Consider the following 18,553-nt stretch of genomic DNA (forward strand, 5'->3'; position numbering starts at 1 on the left):
CTTCCCCCTCCAACGCACCCCATTGCTGCACGTGCACCGCCTTGCGGCCCGATCGCGAACAACGGACGCACGAGCGACAATTGTTATCGCCTAATTCGTTTCCAACGGAGGCGAGGTGAGCTTTGGCGGCATCGTAGGGAACGAGAGACGTGTCATTTAGCCGGTGTTCGAGATAATGAAATTTAAACGAAGCACTCGGGGGTGAGTGCGAGTGTTCCGAAATTTCCATAAAGTTTCACCGGCGAAACGTGCTCTGGCGCGCATGCGCGCGAGGTTAGAGCAACGTTTGGCGGAAATAATAGAGGATTCGTCGGTGTGACACGTGTGCATACAATGCTTTTGAAATATTTTTTCTTCTTCCTCCCCGTATTTTCATAAGCAATTTCGCTTTTATTTCGATTCATAAACAGCACCCTCTTTCAGAGTTGTCGTTAAAATGTCAATAGCAGAAAAAATAATATCGAAGCGAGACAACGTTGTTCAATTGCGTTACGGAAAATATCGAGTCAGATATCGGCAATTTAATGCTCAATTTGGAGAATACATTTTTATTGCGTGAAACAGGAAGAAAATATATACGGCAGTTTTTCAAAAATTATAATACCATTGTAATCCACGTTATTGCGCACTAAATTGTACGAAATGCGAGATCTATTAAATTGCGTAACGTATCAAGGTGAACAAAGCGCAAATATCGCAATGGACTCTAACCGAGTGCTAACGGTGCCCTTTTCTCGCTGTCATCACGTGACGCGTGATAATTCATCTAAAATTGAACGCAGCTCGTCGTAGGGAAACATTTTTATCCTCGTTCTAGTAATAAATATCGTGAATTTACGTTGATTGACTTTATAGCGTATTGGAAATACGAAACATTGTAAATAAAACATTATTCAGTGAACGGCGAATGAAACATTTGGCAAATATACGTTACGAACGTCGTCTCGTAAAATAAGGTCATCCAAAATGTCCTCGCCCGCGACGTGTATACAAAACCTACGCGCTAACAGACGAGCACGACAAGAATGTGTTCTCAGTATCTACGAAAATTATTTTCTAAGATGTAAACACAATTTTGAGACCGAAGCTGTGAATAAGTCTATATTAGACGAACGTTCTTACTGTGACAAACCCTGACCTTGAATATTCATCGTACGTGTATTATGAAAACGTAGTTTCTACTGCGATGTATATATGTAACGCAGTAATTTAGATGAAAAACACGAATCAAACGTCACAGAATAATGCATCGATGACATAAGTTACGTTCTGTTCAACACACGTGTATGCACATATTAAAATTATCTATCGTGGGATGAGACCCGCCACTCCCGTGAATCCCACGACTAAAAAATGCTGTTGGCATCTGTGACATAACCTATCTCCGCTTCGCTTGGCGACACACTAATCGCAAAAACACGCGGCTGCCCTTTTGTTCCGTACGAGAGAGTCGTAGTATGTTTTGCGTCGGAGATTAATACCACGCGTTCTCAAATGCAGTTCTCTTAAACCGAAATAGCTTGGAATCGTGAAACAGAAACGAGGTACACGCGACTCATACGCGTGGTATGGTCATTGACGCATCAGGTGTCAGTCACCTCGAAAGGGTACGCGAGTCTCACGTGTGCGCCTTCTACGTTCATCCTCAAGAGCAATCTCGAAGCACGTGTCACGATTCCAACCATTTTCTACAATACGTTTTTCTGCGTCGCGTCGTCCGTATATGTCGAATAATGTGAAATTAAAACTCACCAGTTTTTCGTGATAAACGTGGCGAGGCGGATTCTCCTTGCTCGTCCTTCGTCGTCGTTCTCCTTGCTTGTCTTCTTCGCCTTTCACTGTTTCGCAATGTGTCAGCAGAGGATTCGATCGAATACCAGATTCGAAACAGTCACTTGTCACGAGTACCGTGCACGAGAATCACTATGATGAAACTAAAAGAGGAAGAGAAACGTCGTATAAGCGTACCGGTACAAACACACTATGAAACGCGGTACGAACACGACTGCTCCACACTGTACCATGGATCAGCTGCTACTATCGCAGCGCTACCACGGCGCACGGCACGCGTCTGAACTAAGTGGTGGGGGAAGGGCGGGAACGCGCTAGTCAAGTGTAATATTGGTCGCATTTCGAGGTCGAGACTATATCATCAACTCAGGATTGCGAATGGAAACGATCCCTACATAAATCGCAAATATTCGCAATTAACAGGAGCATGTAAACAAATATTGATACGTTTATCTATACATGGGTATAATTATTGAATTATATCATTCACTTATACAAAATATCGAATCCTAATTCCGTTTCATATACATGAAATGAGCAATATTTATTTCAAAACGCTGAACCATTAGATGAGGACATAAGAAAATTATTTTTTATTATAATTATATATTAATTGATTTTTTATTTACAGTAGGTAAGGCTAAATATTTATTATTAAATTATCATTGGTTGATAATAAATGAACATGTTAGATAACATATATAATATTTCACCGTAATTTTGCATATTATTTATTCGTTAAGAATTACTATTATTTACCACCTCCTAAATTTAATTTCAGTTATTTACAAGTATATCTGTTGTCGGTAAATCCTTCTATACCAACCTTTCGTAAATTTATATTTTCATTCAGTTAGTGGCCGCGTAACGCTTTATTGAGTATGTAATAAATATTTGCTGCAATGTAAATACATAAATTAAAGTCAAACGTATATTAATTGTATAAAAATACTATCACGAACGAATATTATAAATTATAACAGGTAACCTAGATTATTATGAAATCATTTTTTTTAAATACGTTATTCATATTTTATTTCCTTATTTAAAATATTATGTTTCATTTTAGTATTTGTTGTAGTTACCTGAATATAAAGATCGAGTATTTGATCCCGTTTTCGATGTTTCAAGATGTTTCACTGATTCTTAGCATGAAGAACATAACCTAGCATTTTATCTATATGCATATGTATGTGTAATAAAATATTATTAAAATCAGTTAAAAATTATGGCCTCTGATTTAAAGATAGTGTGTTTTCGTCATTGTTGTTCGAAAAGCGTCTTCTGTAAAAGTGTTCCCAAAGTATGCCCAATTTGTCAATTATGTATCGCAGATTATAAAACAATGCCTTTTCTGGTTCCATATCCATATACAAATGCAGCATATGAGCCAAATTCTATAGTTGTAAGGCCAGCTTATGGCAATTTTTTAAATAATTATCATATTGTAAATGACTTGCACATAGGAATAACAAACTCAGAAGGAATTGTTTTTGAATATGACAAAAAGGGTTTAATATTAAATGACAATACAAAATGGATGAATTGTATCGCAGTAAACATAATTCCTTCATCTTGGGACTGTTATTGGAATAAAACACTAAAACTGATGTTAAAAGATTCAAAATGGAAATCTGAAAATTATGATGAAATTTTAATGAATTGTTTTAACTTTGTTATAGAGTTTATAAATAACTTAAAATATATGGATGTGAATTTTATAAATAAAGAAACTATATGTGAAAAGTTGATATTACCCAAACTGAAAGATGCACTTACATATAATTCCTTAGTCATGAAGTTAAAAAGTACTGAATTTCTTATATCTTAGGCAAAAAGTATAATTTTACTTATGTATTTTTATGTATTTGTATTTTAAGATTCTAATGAATATATTTTGTACACATATGATATACATACTCCAATAAATAATTTAAGGTATATTTAACTGAATACTTAATTCTTTATATCCTAGGATATCTAAGCAGAAAAATGAGTAATATAATGATCAGACTACCTCTATTTGGTAAAAATTATAGACAAGGATTTCATCAATTACAAAGAAATCTATCATTAAGCAATGATCAATATAAATATGATGTCATTGTTATTGGTGGTGGTCATGCTGGAACGGAGGCTTCTGCAGCTGCTGCTAGAATGGGTGCAAAGACGTTATTAGTTACTCATAAGAAAAGTACAATAGGTAAGACTTTTATTTTTCTTTTAATTAAAAAAAAGTGTTTGATAATAATCTGTAGCAATATTTTTGTAGGAGAGATGTCATGTAATCCATCCTTTGGTGGCATTGGCAAAGGAAATCTTATGAAAGAAGTAGATGCTTTGGATGGAGTTTGTTGTCGTATATGTGATATTTCTGGTATTCATTACAAGATATTAAATCTTTCTAGAGGACCAGCGGTGTGGGGTTATAGAGCTCAAATTGATCGTGTCTTATATAAAAAACATCTTCAAGAAGAACTTTTTATTACACCTGGTTTACAAATATGTGAATCATCTGTGGAAGATTTAATTGTAGATGGAGATTCTCCAAATTGTCAGGGAATAATTCTTAGTATGTTTATTATGTTTATTATTTAGTATGATGATTGTTTTTGAAAAATGCAACATTTTGTCAAAAATTATGTTGTAGGTGATGGAACAAAAATATACAGTGGTACAGTTGTTATAACCACAGGTACTTTTCTAAAAGGTCAGATCAATATTGGTTTAGAAAAGAGACCTGCTGGTAGACTTGGTGACGAACCTAGTATTGGATTAGCTAATACATTAGAAAAGATTGGATTTAAAATGGGAAGATTAAAGACTGGTAATTATGTCACATTTTTTATAGTTTATTCACAGACTTCACAATTAACAATATCTTTAATTACTTTTACAGGTACACCACCGCGATTAGAAACATCTACTATAGATTTTTCCAAATGTACGATACAGCTTCCAGACAAAGTATCAAGGCCATTCTCATTTATGAACGAAACTGTTTGGTTACCAGTAGAGAAACAGTTAAATTGTTACATAACGCATACAAACAACGCTGTTGCAAAAATTGTAAAGGATAATATGCATTGCAATCTACACGTTACGGAAGAGGTAACGGGACCACGATATTGTCCAAGCATAGAAAGCAAAATTCTTAAGTTTAAAAATGAGCATCATCAAATTTGGCTTGAACCAGAAGGGCTAAGTTCGCCGTTAACATATCCTAGTGGATTATCGTGTACGCTTCCAGCAGAAAAACAAGAGGAACTTATCCACTGTATATCAGGATTAGAAAATGCGAAAATGGGTTAGTCTATTTATTTTTTTCTTTTTTTTAACAACATTTCATGTTTTTTACTACTCTGACACATTCTTGTAATTTTATATGCAGTAAAACCAGGTTATGGAGTTGAATATGATTATATTGACCCAAAAGAATTAAACGTTACGCTAGAGACTAAAAAAATTCCAAGATTATTCCTTGCTGGACAGATAAATGGTACAACTGGTTATGAAGAAGCTGCTGCACAAGGAATTGTAGCAGGTGTTAATGCTGCGGCTAAGGTTTCGTCTTTGTACCATTTATTACGCATATTATAAAGTAGTAACGAAGATATTTATTTTGTTAAATGTTTATTAGGTTCTTAATAAAAAATCGTTAATAATAAGTCGTACGGAGGGTTATATCGGTGTTCTCATCGACGACCTTATTACACTAGGTACAAATGAACCGTACAGAATGTTCACCAGTCGTACAGAATTTCGATTAAGTTTACGACCAGATAACGCCGATCAGAGGCTCACTAGAAAGGGATACGAAAGTGGTTGTGTATCCGAGGAAAGAATGAGGAAAACAGATGCAGTTTTATCTAGGCTAGGGGAAAACATAGAATTGCTTAAACATGAAGTACATTCGCAATCAACCTGGAGAAAATTATTTTGTTTTCCGCCATCTAAAAATTTTAAACATAAATCTGCTTTTGACGTATTAAGTGATCCGAATGTGACTATCGACATGATTGTCAAAGCCTTCCCGGATCGTTTTGGACATCTCGCCCAGGATCCAATCGTTGCACAAAGGATAGAGGTTTGAAAAATCATGAAATATTTTATTAAAGATAAGAGTTGCAGTACCTTATTGCGAGCATTGTCCTTAAATTAATACATCGCGTCGTTTGTTATTACGATTGGTCATCTGACTTTACAGACAGAAGGGAGATATGCAGTAAGCATCAAGCAGCAACAACACGAGGTCGATGAAATTCGCAGAAACGAACAGATGATTATACCACGATCCATAGACTATAGCTCGTAAGTTTAATTATATAAAATATTAATTAATTATTATATTAACCTTAGGATGGTGGCGTACGTTAAATTAATTCCTAACATTGTACTCTGTCCAATGAGAATTGGCAGGGAATATAAACAAAACAGTCACGTGATCGATGTTGCGGACGCAGATTAGTGGCTGCTGAACATCGATGCACAGGGTCGACTTTTAGAAGTCCTAAATAGGGGTCCTTACGTACAGGACCAGCCAAAATTAGTTTAATCGTATTAATAATATCAACAGATATAAAAAAAATACTAATAATATTAATTAATTACATAAAAAAGTCGATATCTACCGAGAGTAACTGTCTTTACTAATGATTGATTTGTGTATATCAATATAGATGTTCGTTAAATCTATCTATAGAAGAAAAAGAAAAATTGTCAAAATCGCAACCCTATACGGTAAGTATGCGGTTCAATAAATTTTTATAATTTTCTTTGTTGCTGCTCTTATGATGTTACTATTTCTATTTACTATTTACACTGACCATTTCTATTTACTACTACTATAGATTGCTGCCGCCAGTCGAATCCCGGGAATCACTCCGTGTGCTATTCTACGTTTAATATATTACGTAAAGAAAAATGGTCTTAGTGCTGCAAAAATAGTTTGAAATGTGATAATGAAATTGGTTTGAATAAATAATTGAACAAATTTTATCCTCTTAATGCACGTTTGTTTGTTACAACCGTTATATCGAATGCAATGGCTTAGCATTCGCATCGAAAATCATTTGCATATGTCATCGAAACGAAACGAAGTTGTTAAAACGTCGACCTAGAGTTGATGGCGACCCAAATTCTTAAGATGTCACTCAACTAACAGCCACAAACGTTTGACTTACGACTAGAGCATATAGAAGGTTGTTGCCCTCTTGTTTAATCACCGGATGCAGTACGCTAGCAACGATCAATCTTGCTTAAACAGAAATCTGTCTATCATTCGACAAAAGTTATCGAACGTCCACGTTTACTTAAACTTTCGGAACAATCGTTGCCACGAAATTATGACTATCTCGGATATCAACATCGACTTGCTCGCATACGCTTCGCATATGCAGGAATTTACGCTGGGAGATAAAATTCGATAACAGCTACTTCTAAAATTCATTCGTTTAATAAGACTGAAGTAATTGTTCCTAACTTACAATGCGGTCGAAGTTTCCGTTTGAGCTGGCGAAGCTAATGTCAGAGTCCATGACAGGGAAGTTGCCTGATTGAATTAGGAAGGGTTCGTCCAGCTTCAAACTTCTCACTACCGAATTGATGAAGCATACCCAGGGTAAACGTCGTTACGAGATTACCGACATAATCAATTTACTCGTTGAAGGCACGCGCGACTGTGTCCTCGCGGCGTTTCGAATCTAAAACGACCTAAACGATACTTATGGTTTTTTAAGGTCTAGATGATGAGGGTCACATCGACAACTATATATTCCCCTTAAAAAATGAACGATGTTGACTTATCGTTCGCTTAAAGGAAGAAAGAAAAGAAGGATAACTCGAGGATATGTAGGAATCTGCTGACTACAGAACGATACATTAAAGGTCTCGAAATAAATACAGGAAATGTACTAACAGTCATTATTTATTACCATTAGTGCGATAGTAAATACTGTTACGATACATTGTACAGGAATGGTGTACGATCGGCCGTAGTACAGGGTCGTTGTAATCATAAATTTCTCTACCGTGGTAATCCGGCTGTTCTCTCTACATGGTTAATCGAGCCAAGACGAGCTCGCCACAAACTCGTCCCTAAACACTCTCGACGAGTTAATACTATTGTCTGTCTATAATAGCCTCCGTGTATCCGAAGAATCAACCTTTCCTCTCGATGTAACAGTTTCTACGACGAAACAATTCTTCGCTCCGTCCTTCGTAAATAGCGGTAAAAAATATACAAAAAGTGACGAACTATTTTGGCCAATTTGCGAAACCTTCTACCTCGCGAAGAATCCATTGTCGAATCTGATATTAATCAGCTACGTTTCATTTCCAACATCTTTCGTAAAATTTCAAATCGACGACTTTCTAATCTATCCCGCTGGCCACGGTTTACTTAGCAACAGTGTTCACCGTGGCCGAGAACGTCCTCGATGTTAAATTCAACATTGGATTTTCCGCGCTGCGAACGCGCGCACGTAAATTACGCGAAGGCACGCGGTCCCCGATAATCGTTACGCGTCTCGGCCGATTGCGCCGATTTTCTCCCGGAACGATCGCCATGCTCACTCCCTTTCTCCTCTTTTTCTCCACTTTTCTTTTTCCACGCGCTTTTCTGCGCCGTGCCCTCGTCGTGATTCACGTGTTCCCCCTTAATTCTACTTCTCTATACTGGCAAGCTACCGTGTACGTTTATACGTTTACGTGTATTTATTACGTGTGTACTATATACGTTACGTTTCTCTTATTGTTCATACGCCAACAACGACTACTCCGAATAAATTAGTTTTAAGGCTACGCTGTTCCTCTTCGCTCATCGATTACCCTAACTAGCCGACGAACTATCGTCGAGTACGCTGAATGTTTCATTAAATGTACATCGTAATCCGTCTTTGCGACCAGCTTTCTATCGTGTACGAGCAATTCCTCAAAGTGGTTCGCATTCTTCTCGAAAACTCGGAGAGCTGGCCGCCTGCGACGGACACGAATAACTTATCCGCTTAATGTATAATTACAAGTAACATAATGACGAGAGAATGTTATCTACAAGGAGATGCAATGGCGGCAGCGATCGATGCGTACGAGCTGAACGACTGGTCGATTCGTCGCGCGACATCGACTCGATCACGCGCGAGATCAATTGATCCTTGAACGCGTGGCTCGCGTCGTTGTCGTCATTGTCATCGTCGTCGTTGTTGTGGTCGTGACCAGAGGCAAACTAGCACGATTGCCGAGCTCGTGTCGCGATGAAACACGAGCGGACGAAACGGAAAAGCTGCTACAATTGTCGCCGGCTCGTTACGCATTGTTCGGCCGCGATTATACACAGCAAGGGATTTATAACGAAGTTACTGCTCGTTAATACGCTAATTACACGGTGCCGTTCACACGCTCGCATTGTCACGCAATTACTCGCTACGTGCACGCAGGCACGACACGCACGCTACGTGGACGCGTACATCGACAAGGAATCGAACGATTTCTCCATTATCCGCGACTGGCGAGAGATCAAAGGGAACTTTCGCCTTTCATCGGGTACCAGGCGAATCGACGATACACCCGCGACTTCGCGCTCCACTCCCGTTCACACGAAAAGAAAAGGAACTAATATGATCCGCGAAACGATCTGTTCCTCTGCAAAGATCCATCGTACCGTACCCGACAAGCTTTATCCGGACGAAGGGATCCGCTTTAAACGTTATTTATCCAGAAACTGAGTCCGCGCGCACGGTTCCGTCGAAGGTAACATTTCAGGAGAGAGTTCGTGTTTGGAAAACGGCGTGGAGTATCTTCGCAGAGAGTTCAGATAGTTTCGTTTAACATGAGCGAATGGTACATGGCTCAGTCTCTTGGATGCACCTGAAGAAACAATGACAATGATTACTCTACTCCCGTTCACGCGCCGAGAACTACGCGAACGTGTGGTCTAAAGAATAGCAAACTCGAGTGCGAGGTACTAACTCTACGCAGACGTGAGACGGTTTTTATGCGGTGCGTGCTATCGCACCCGGCGATTTCCCATGACATTCCCCATGCTCGTTTTCGTCGGAATTCGAAAGGCAAGAAATTAGAACGGAAAGGAACGCCGATGTCGCGTAAAATTTCAGACCGGCGTGAGAAAAATCGTGGTTGAAAAAGAAAAGATGGAAAAGAAGGGAAAAGAGGTAGGCGCGTTACTCGCGTGTCGCGAGACAGCCTTTTACCCCGTGCTGTCAAGTGAGCGTGATTAATTCACCGGTACAAGGTGAATGAATCTGTCGGGGAATGTCATCGGAAGTTACGCCGGAAATCGCGCAGAGAAATGGTAATCTCGCGCGGTCGCACGCGATGCGAGAACCGAGGAGACTTCACCTGGTCTCCGTCTGGTTCCCTATTGTATACAATTCGGCACGTTGAACACCACGTTTGGAAGGCATTTCAGAAGGCATTGAATTCCTAGTGTGTATTGTCACGAGTTGTCGTCCATTATGCCCTGACCTACCTACGTATGCTTTCTTGAAAGCGTGACTCATCCGGCGAAGAAAAAGAAAACGCTTTTCGCTCGATCATCGAATTTAATTGGCTGCTTTTCAATCGGATTCGCAGCGTCTGTTTTCTCCGTATCATCATCCGTGTAAAATCATCTCGCGGTATTAAAAGTATGAAAAGAGCGCCGTTTACACTACCACAGATACACGAACGGCGCTTCGTTGTGCTTAGGTTCGAGAATACCGACGATCATTGTAAATCCATATCAAAAGTTGCTGCAACTTGGCAGTGAAACGAATCTGTTGCTTCGAGTTTTGTCATCGAGAACGATTTGGCAGTGCGGATAACTTTTCCTCCAGCCCCTCCATGCGCTCCACAGTCCCGTTTGGCAAGGTACATACAAGTAGACGCGATAAATCGTGCGGCCCGATAAAGCTAAATCGTTTCTGGTACACGCGTTCGTTTTTCGATCGCGCGTTAAGTGGGCGATTCGAGAGGCCATTCAGGGCCGCGATGAAAAAGAAGTGGAAGCGTTTAATGCGTTTAGAGAAAATGGCGCGGCCGATATCGACGAGGCCACGGCTGTAAGGCTCCTAATGCAAGGCGCTAATGGTAGAGCCACGATTGTAGTCGGCCACGGGTGTCGATGCAAATTTATGCTAAAGGAAATTGAAGAGCGATCGCTCGTGGCTCCAGGCACGCCCGATGAATAACGAAGCGGGGCGAGCCGTGGAAGAAAAAGCTCGGAATTCATCGGTCGTCCTTTCCTCGCGCGACGTGCTCGTGAACGCGGGTCAAGGCCGTTCCCGATTTCATCCTGCCATCCAAAGCGTCGTACTCTTCGTCCTATACGAGAAATTTTCCGGTGCCTTTCCGCTTTCAAAATCGGCGCCGATTCCTCTCGTGGAATGGCGACCTCGAACCGCGACGCGCGAAAGGGAACAAAATGGTACGCTCTGGATCGTCCGCGAGTATTAATATCGATGATCGCGACCTCACTGTCGCGCGAAAAGTTCGCCCATAATCGCGGCCGACCTCGTCGCTGGCTGGCGCCGTTTATTGGTACCGAAATAACGCGTCTCGTATCGACCACGCATCGCCTCGTCAACTTTGCTCGTCATCGATGGACAGTGACCGGTCGCTCGCGGATCGTCGTAACGATCCTTTGCCAATATACGCGAGGACGGTGGAGCCTGGAGGTGGCGCGGAACTAGAAATTGCGACGATAACCGGAGATCCGACATCCGACGCGAGTGAAAGCCGGACCTCGGGTCACGGGGTACACGGCTCTCTCCCTCGAGACGGGACTCGAACCAGGACGGGGGTCCCTCTATGAATATTTGTCGCTTCGCGTTGTTTTCTCTGCTCTCTATTGTGTTCGCTGCCGAGACAATGAACTATTCAAAGTGACAGGCTCGCGCGATCCGCCGCTTTCCCCGCGCATAGCTGACGACACGAGCGGCCGTGTGCGGCGAGCAGACGCGTTCTTAGCGACTGTACTTCTGCGTCTTCTGCCAAGGTCGACGACCCCGAAAGAAAAGAAGAGGTTTTAACGCGAATGGAACCTGGGCCCTACATCGCGCGAGTGGACAGTCGCGGGCAGGAACGCCTCTCGTCGAGTCGCATAGTCATCCGGAACGGGGAAGCGCTTCGAGTTCAGGGTCTCGAAGGTCGACGACCTTGGGAATCGCGGAAAGCGGAAGATTCCCTGTCCCTTTCGTAGCTGACTTTGTATCGGGCATCGAGCACGTATCGGCGAGAGCAGAGGATCGTGCTGCTCCGGGATCGATCTATCGGTGCGACGTCTTGCACGCTGGTCGCTTCGTATACAGAGTTCTTCCGGCTGCGTGCACTTCCGCGTCTGTTTCACGGGCCTCGAGAGGCACGGGATTCCTTCTCTCTCGAACACGCGCAGCTTCCCGTCCACTCGATTCTTCCTCGATTCCCGTTCGCGAGCAAGCTGACCGGCAACGACGGTTCCGAGGAAAGAAAGGCTGCACGCCACCCGGTCAGAGAACCTCGGCTGTCGGAAGCGGCAGGTCGGAGAAGTCGCTTAGCAGATGGTTTCCAGCGGAGCGGTCTTCGTGCTCGGATTCTGAATGACGCTGTCGCCCATGCTGGGCATCCCGTGACTGGTGGTGCTCAGCCCGTTTCCCTGCCTTCCAGCGTTGGTCCTCGGGTTCCTGTTGCAGATCCTCTTCAGCGCCGCACGGACCTGGGGCTGGCAGCCAACCACCGCGAAGATCAGCACGCCCTGGAACGCGTTTATCATGTCCGTGACGTACCAGATGTATTGAGGGCCACCGACTGCCCACGAGACCACGTCGGCCACCCAGGTGATGCCCATCACGACCACCAGTTTCATGCACACGCGGCCCAAAGCGGCTCTGGAACAGAAACGTTCATTTCTCGTTGAGAGTTGCAAACTATTTTAACTGGAAAGTGCTCCGTGTATTACGAATCAGATCGACCGATCTACGAAAGATCACTGTCTATTTTAGGAGGACCAGAATCGTGGAAGACGAGGGTCTATTAGGTTTAGGGTGAAGAAGGTGCAGTCAGAGCTGGAGAACTTAATTGGTCGAGACGTTTGTCCGATGGGGATACGGGTTCGAGTAGTCGAATAGTCCAGTAGACTTACTGCCTGCAGAGTCCCCAGCGTTTACTAGCTGCGCGTGAAAAGAATTTTTTTCCACCAGTCCCGTAGATTTATGACGCTTATTGTGCCCGGGGTTCAAAGAAAACAGGATTCAGCAGCGATTCAAAGATCCACGCTCGAAGAAAATTCAACGCGTGTTCATCTTTCTCGTTACGCGTACCCGGCATAGGAACGTAATTTTTCATCTTCCACAAAGGAGCTGTTTTATTCGTGTTTCGAAGATATCGCTCGGCCGGGCAGCGCCACAGGTACCGCGACGAATTTCCGGCGACAAAAAGCGACCCGATTCAATTAGCGTGGCGTTCAATTACGACGAGCATAAATCAGGCCGCAAACGTATCCGTTTGTTCGGCGTGACACGTTGCGCCGCGCTGGTAATGTATGCATCGCATTGTGGTCGAAGTCAAAGCATTATTAATTCGTTCCGGCTGAGTATTCGCAGCCCGTTACGGTGTCGTGTCGCGAAATTATAGCGTTATAAAGGCCACGGAGACCTCTTTCCATCCTGCCATTTCCCATCCGCGCGCTTTCGCCATTGCCCAATCTTTTGTCATCCCGATCCCCCGCAACCCCCGATTTTACGTGCTTTTCGATCGCAATTCATTTTTCTCTGCTTTCCCTTCGTTTTCCCAATTTTTTCCAAACTCCGCGACGAATTCCATAACCTCGGAACCACTGTCGTCATTTTTTCACGATTTTTATAATTCTAGTACGCCCTGATCAAGCACGTATTTAGAGGATTTCATTTGACGTTGTATTCGAAATTGGTGAAAGATCGAATCGCGTAATGTCACGGCAGGATTCACGGGGTAAGAGGAACTTTCTCGCCACTTTTCCGCCTCGCTCACCTCTCCGCCCTAATCGTCGCGGTTGGTCCCGGCGTTATTTTTGGCCTGCCACCGGTTGCAAGTCGCGAGATGTTTGCATGTTCTCCGCTCGTAACAATTAGACGTTGCGAAAATAGAAGATTCTCGTATCCAGCTATTACGGGATGCCACGCCGGCATGTTGTGCATACGCATTACGATAATTACGGCTTAATGCGAGGTTGAAACAGAACCACGAGGCGGGCAACTTTAATGCACCGTGTCCCTCGTACCTTTACTGCGTCTTATTCGAAATCAATTAGCTACCTACGAACGTTCGAAAATAAATTTTATCATTGCTCGTGTAATGTCGCTTCTTGCCGTCGTCGAATCGGCTTTTTATAAACCGAAGGAAAAAATCCAAGCTCGATAAACGCGAAATCTCCGGCGTGGAGAACAGGCAACTAGCGACGACCTGGTAGCGAACTCGACGTCTTGGAAATTATCTGAAAACTGTTTCCCTTTCGAGCAGCTAGGAACAATGCACGGCGTAGACTAATGGAAACATCGGCGGGATTTCGTCATCAATGATGCACTGCTTTTATTATCGATCCACCGTTATGCCAACAGTATCGGGCTCCCTGGAATATTATTCCGATGAAAATTTGATCGCTGGTCGAGCGGTTGAAAAATTCATCGCGAAGCACCGCGCGGCGATGGCTCGAATCCAAGCATCGAATTCGCAGAGACGGGAGAGGCTAATGATATCCGCGGAAAGCAAATTAGACGCGAGGCCACGAAGGTGAACTCGCGCGTGCAGGATGAAGCTTTCCTCGGTGCGGAGAGGGGCCGAGCGCGTGATAAGCATGAGATCCGTCGAACAGAGGAATGCAAACAAACGGTCGATCACCTGTGCGGGAACAGCTGCACCCCGACCGACTCCACCGATACCGGTGATCTCTCGGAACACGAGCGAACGAGTAAAGAGAAGACTTTCGAGAAGGCACTCGATCAAAGCGTGGAAGCGGCTGTGCTTGTCAAACGAGGAGCGAGAAGTAATGGTTCCATTTTACGCGCTTCTTGTTCCCATTTTATCCGGGAATTCGACGATTTCTGTTTATCGGTGTTCCTCCTTTACTGCTTCGACCGTGGCCGGCGCAAACACGCGGTTCCCTAGCGTTCTCCTTTCTTTTGCAATTCGTAAACCGTCCGCTATATTTGGAAAATCGCGAATGTGTCGAGGTCCGCAGGGATTTTTGACGGAAACGAAATCGGAAAGGGAGGATCGCGTAGAATGGGGATGCACAAAGGAGAGTCGTTTTGGGAGCAGACAGCCATTGGTATTTTTGTTCCACGCTTCAAATTAATGCCACTCGCCCGCGTTTGGAAAGGAGGCAGGATCGTGGATCCGGCACCGTGTTAATTGACGTAACGAGACAGAGGGGTGGATATGGATTGTTAGCGGCTGTCTGAGACTGAAAATATCGACGGCATTAATAACAAAAAAGGAAAGGGGAAAATCATGGGGGACGGGAAATCTGGGAATACACCGATGGACGCTTCGATCGCTCGTTACACTCGCAACGGGAAACGCGTTTAATGAGAACCATTTCGTCTGGACGTTGTTATCGTATGAGCGTTCTTTGTATAATCGCCGCGAAATGACGGGGGAAAAAAGGAAAATAATCGAAGAAAGGAAGAAAATCATTCAAAGTAATAGGTACCACGATTGCAGTTTACGAGAAACTTTGCGGCTACATAGGAAGCGGCAGCATCCGGAATAGAGTCATTCCAGCTACCGATGTTCCTGGCAAACCTGTCTTAATGGATTAACGGGACTAGGATGGATCAAACGCGAACCTAGCGCGATCGAGACCTCCTTCGAGCACTCTGTCCGTAACTACCGAGGATTCTTAATAACGGAAAGGACGAAAAGGGTGCAGCGCAGCGAGAGGGAAGAAAGAGCAATTTCCTGCGAGCAGTGACTCGGTGATTCTCAGAACGGGTAGCAACGGGAGAAAGAGGAACGTAGGGTGAAAAAATTGGCAACGGTGCACGAGATACCGTCATAAAGTAAATTCATTTATTACGGCCTTGAAAAGGATTAGAGGCCATGGGTCCTGGAGAACGATACCGCCGATAGATGGCAGGCGTGACGGGGACTCTGATCGCGAGTACGCTGCTAGAGCAAGATCCTCCGCCGCCATATTTTCCATCGCTTCCGTTCCGCGAGATCTATCCGGAATCTCTGAAAGCCGACGAATACACAGGTCTCCACTTTGCGATCTACCGAGACTTCCCAGCAGAGATGAGGGGGTTGACAGTGGGTGGTGAAAAAGGAAGAAGAAACGGGGACGATGCAATCGTGACGACTGCATCTGCCCGCATCATCCAGCTGACGGTTATAGCGCGTGTTTTATCACGTTTACGTTCGCCCGGTAACCTTGTCGCTCCCGGTTCGAACATAACTCAAAAGGGGCTACTTTCCTTCTTCTTCCTTTTCCTTCGTCTTCCTCTTCTTCTTATTCACCTCCTTTCTCCTTTGAGCGCCGCGATACACACCGGCCGAGCTTTATTTGCGACGCGTTTATTTTGGCAGCGACGCCGGACTTTTAAATCGCGAGCGGAAAGCCCACGGCCGGCGCGCCATTCACAGGTTCCTCAATGAACGAGACATCGGAATTTTCTACGATTTTCTTTATCCCGAGACGAACGTCGATATTTCTGGACTTGGAACGGTACGCCATGTTTCTTCTTCCTTTTCCCTGTCGCGAGGGGGTGGTGTCTAAATTCGTGGTTTTACACTTTTTACGATTAGCCGGGGATAATTTATGGGAATACTCGATGTCGTAGTAAGCAACGATGTTTCGCGAATTTTTATGCACGCGCGAAATTTATCGACCGATTTTATTCGAATCGTATTGTCAAAAGACGGTCGTAAAATGGCAGCGGAGGGTGTACGAGCAACGCTCGGGTGTCTAATTTTAGGCAGGCTTTCTGTTTTCGTATTCGAAATCCGATCGAATATTTTTCAAGTATAGTACACCGGGTGGTGTAAAAGAAGCTTTGTTAACATAGACCCGCGGGTCAACCTTGACAGAGATCAGGAGAGTTCCTATTTTTGCGCCCGCTATTTATTTTCTTTCAAAAATCATTCCGCTTGCCCGTTTTCTATTGCACGCTGCACATTCGTGCTTCTTTCGAGAAACACGTCGGGTCGTTTAAGTCGAAGCGTTTAAAGAATACCCGCGAGCCTGTCGTGTCGTTCCCTCCTCTCTCGGCAGATTTCGAAAATTTCAAAATAACGATCCGTTGAAAGCCACGTACGTGGAAACATGGAGAATTAACGCAGCGAGAACCGATAAATTCCGTTCGACGAGATTTCGATTCCCGGGATAGCCCCGAGAAATCCTTGGGATAAAAGTCGATCTGGCAGAATTCAGCCTAAACCATCGGTTTATTCACCTCTTCCAAAGATAACCTGCCAAGAATAACCTTCGTCTCTATTTTCCAAAGCTATCGATTAATATAACGTCTGACTTCTCGTTTCGCGTGCAACTCGGAGATCCTATGAGCCTCTGGATCGACATAGAGAATCACGGGTATGCAGATAGGATCCAGTGTTTTTGCAGGATCGCGCAACGATATCGCGTAACGCCAAAAAGAATGGAGCCACGAATATCCGAGAATTAGCGTAACCGGGTGGCGGATGAAAAAGAGCGAGCTCCTCGAAATTACGGATAGGGAAAAAATGGGCAGAGGCGAACGCGGGAGAATCTCTATCCGCCATTATGGTGGCGTTCGTGCCGGTCCCTCCGTGCGGGCAGACAGAGAGCGAGAGAGGGAGAGAGAGAAGGCGAGCACGGCCGAAAGAGAATCGCAAATTGAGATCGTCAATATCAATTTCGACGGGACGAGGGAGCAAAGGTGGTTCGAAGGGACGGCGTACGAATGGAAAATAACGATTCGATGCCTGATATCTGTCGGCGCGGCTGTGATAAAATAAATTCTCTCCTTTGAGCCGGGGCGCTCTGTAAAAAGGCTAGCCGGCTGCCAAGCATAAATATCCGAAAAAATGTGATTCGTCAAACGACGCCCGTCGCCTGTATCGGAGATCGATGGGGATGAGACGCGGCGACGGCCACCGACGCTATATTTCCATCTCCTGTTGGACACTTCGTTCAAAGAATTCGCCGGTTTATCTGACCCATTTGTCTCCGGTAGCGTCCCCGAACTTCTCTAAAGTTGCCACAGGTTCCTCCACTTTGCCTCTGTCGCCGTGATATAAAAATGACCGACGTCGCGTTATCGACCCCATCCAAAGGTCTTTATCGATCCCCCGCGTTCGAATTCTTTGTAGAATACCCAGGGTTCCCTTAACGACGTCCATTCGTCGGTGCCGAATAGCCGCGACTCTTTGAACACTCGGCATCTAAATTTATCCCGTACCCCCTTGCTCGTATCGGCAAATACGACTTCGTGTACGAGAACGATTGGCCGATTCCCGACAAAGCTGCCAAGAATCACCCTCGTTTATTTCCCACGAATTCCGATCGACGCGGAAGCGCTCGTAAATCAACGCTTCCGCGAAGCAGCCTCGCGAGCTTTCGAGGGCAGAAGCGATTCACTTTCTCCCGCTACTCCGGGGTAATTGCTCGTTAAAAGATATCCCACGGAAGAAGAGGGGCAGGCAACGGAGATTCCACAGGAGTATCTTAATTTAAGTAAACGTCCCGAGGTTGAGCGCGCGCTGATCCCGATTATCCGCGGATATGGCGCGGCGCCGGACCGCGATGGAACCAGTTATCCTTGATATTTATCGGCCG

The 18,553-nt window shown here is 44.1% G+C and overlaps 4 protein-coding genes across 5 annotated transcripts in view; 2 read left to right on the forward strand and 2 right to left on the reverse strand.

Moving 5' to 3' along the window:
• Tpst (tyrosylprotein sulfotransferase) overlaps positions 1–2,023 on the reverse strand; it is a 179,608-nt gene extending 177,585 nt beyond the window's left edge. For both annotated transcript variants that reach the window (XM_017911613.1, XM_017911614.1), the window contains exon 1: positions 1,753–2,023. The gene's annotated coding sequence lies outside the window, so the exon portion shown is untranslated. The remainder of the gene's footprint in view (positions 1–1,752) is intronic.
• An 887-nt stretch (positions 2,024–2,910) lies between these two features.
• LOC108555726 (protein MTO1 homolog, mitochondrial) lies at positions 2,911–6,743 on the forward strand. Its single transcript, XM_017911508.1, has 10 exons — positions 2,911–2,980; positions 3,767–3,994; positions 4,064–4,363; positions 4,442–4,618; positions 4,691–5,098; positions 5,183–5,355; positions 5,432–5,878; positions 5,999–6,102; positions 6,471–6,531; positions 6,642–6,743. Exons 2-10 carry the CDS (start codon positions 3,784–3,786, stop codon positions 6,741–6,743), a joined length of 1,983 nt encoding a protein of 660 aa, XP_017766997.1. The 5' UTR covers positions 2,911–2,980; positions 3,767–3,783.
• LOC108555792 (MKRN2 opposite strand protein) lies at positions 3,020–3,622 on the forward strand. The gene has a single exon (XM_017911616.1). It carries the CDS (start codon positions 3,020–3,022, stop codon positions 3,620–3,622), a length of 603 nt encoding a protein of 200 aa, XP_017767105.1.
• Positions 6,744–11,863: 5,120 nt separating the features above from the next.
• Positions 11,864–18,553, reverse strand: part of mthl1 (adhesion G-protein coupled receptor methuselah-like 1) — a 146,409-nt gene continuing 139,719 nt past the window's right edge. Inside the window, exon 9 of the mRNA XM_017911509.1 lies at positions 11,864–12,650. Coding sequence (XP_017766998.1) covers positions 12,317–12,650 — 334 coding nt within the window. The 3' untranslated portion in view covers positions 11,864–12,316. The remainder of the gene's footprint in view (positions 12,651–18,553) is intronic.

The sequence above is a fragment of the Eufriesea mexicana genome, unplaced genomic scaffold (assembly GCF_001483705.2).
Source record: "Eufriesea mexicana isolate 0111107269 unplaced genomic scaffold, ASM148370v2 scaffold265, whole genome shotgun sequence".
NCBI classification, from domain to species: domain Eukaryota; kingdom Metazoa; phylum Arthropoda; class Insecta; order Hymenoptera; family Apidae; genus Eufriesea; species Eufriesea mexicana.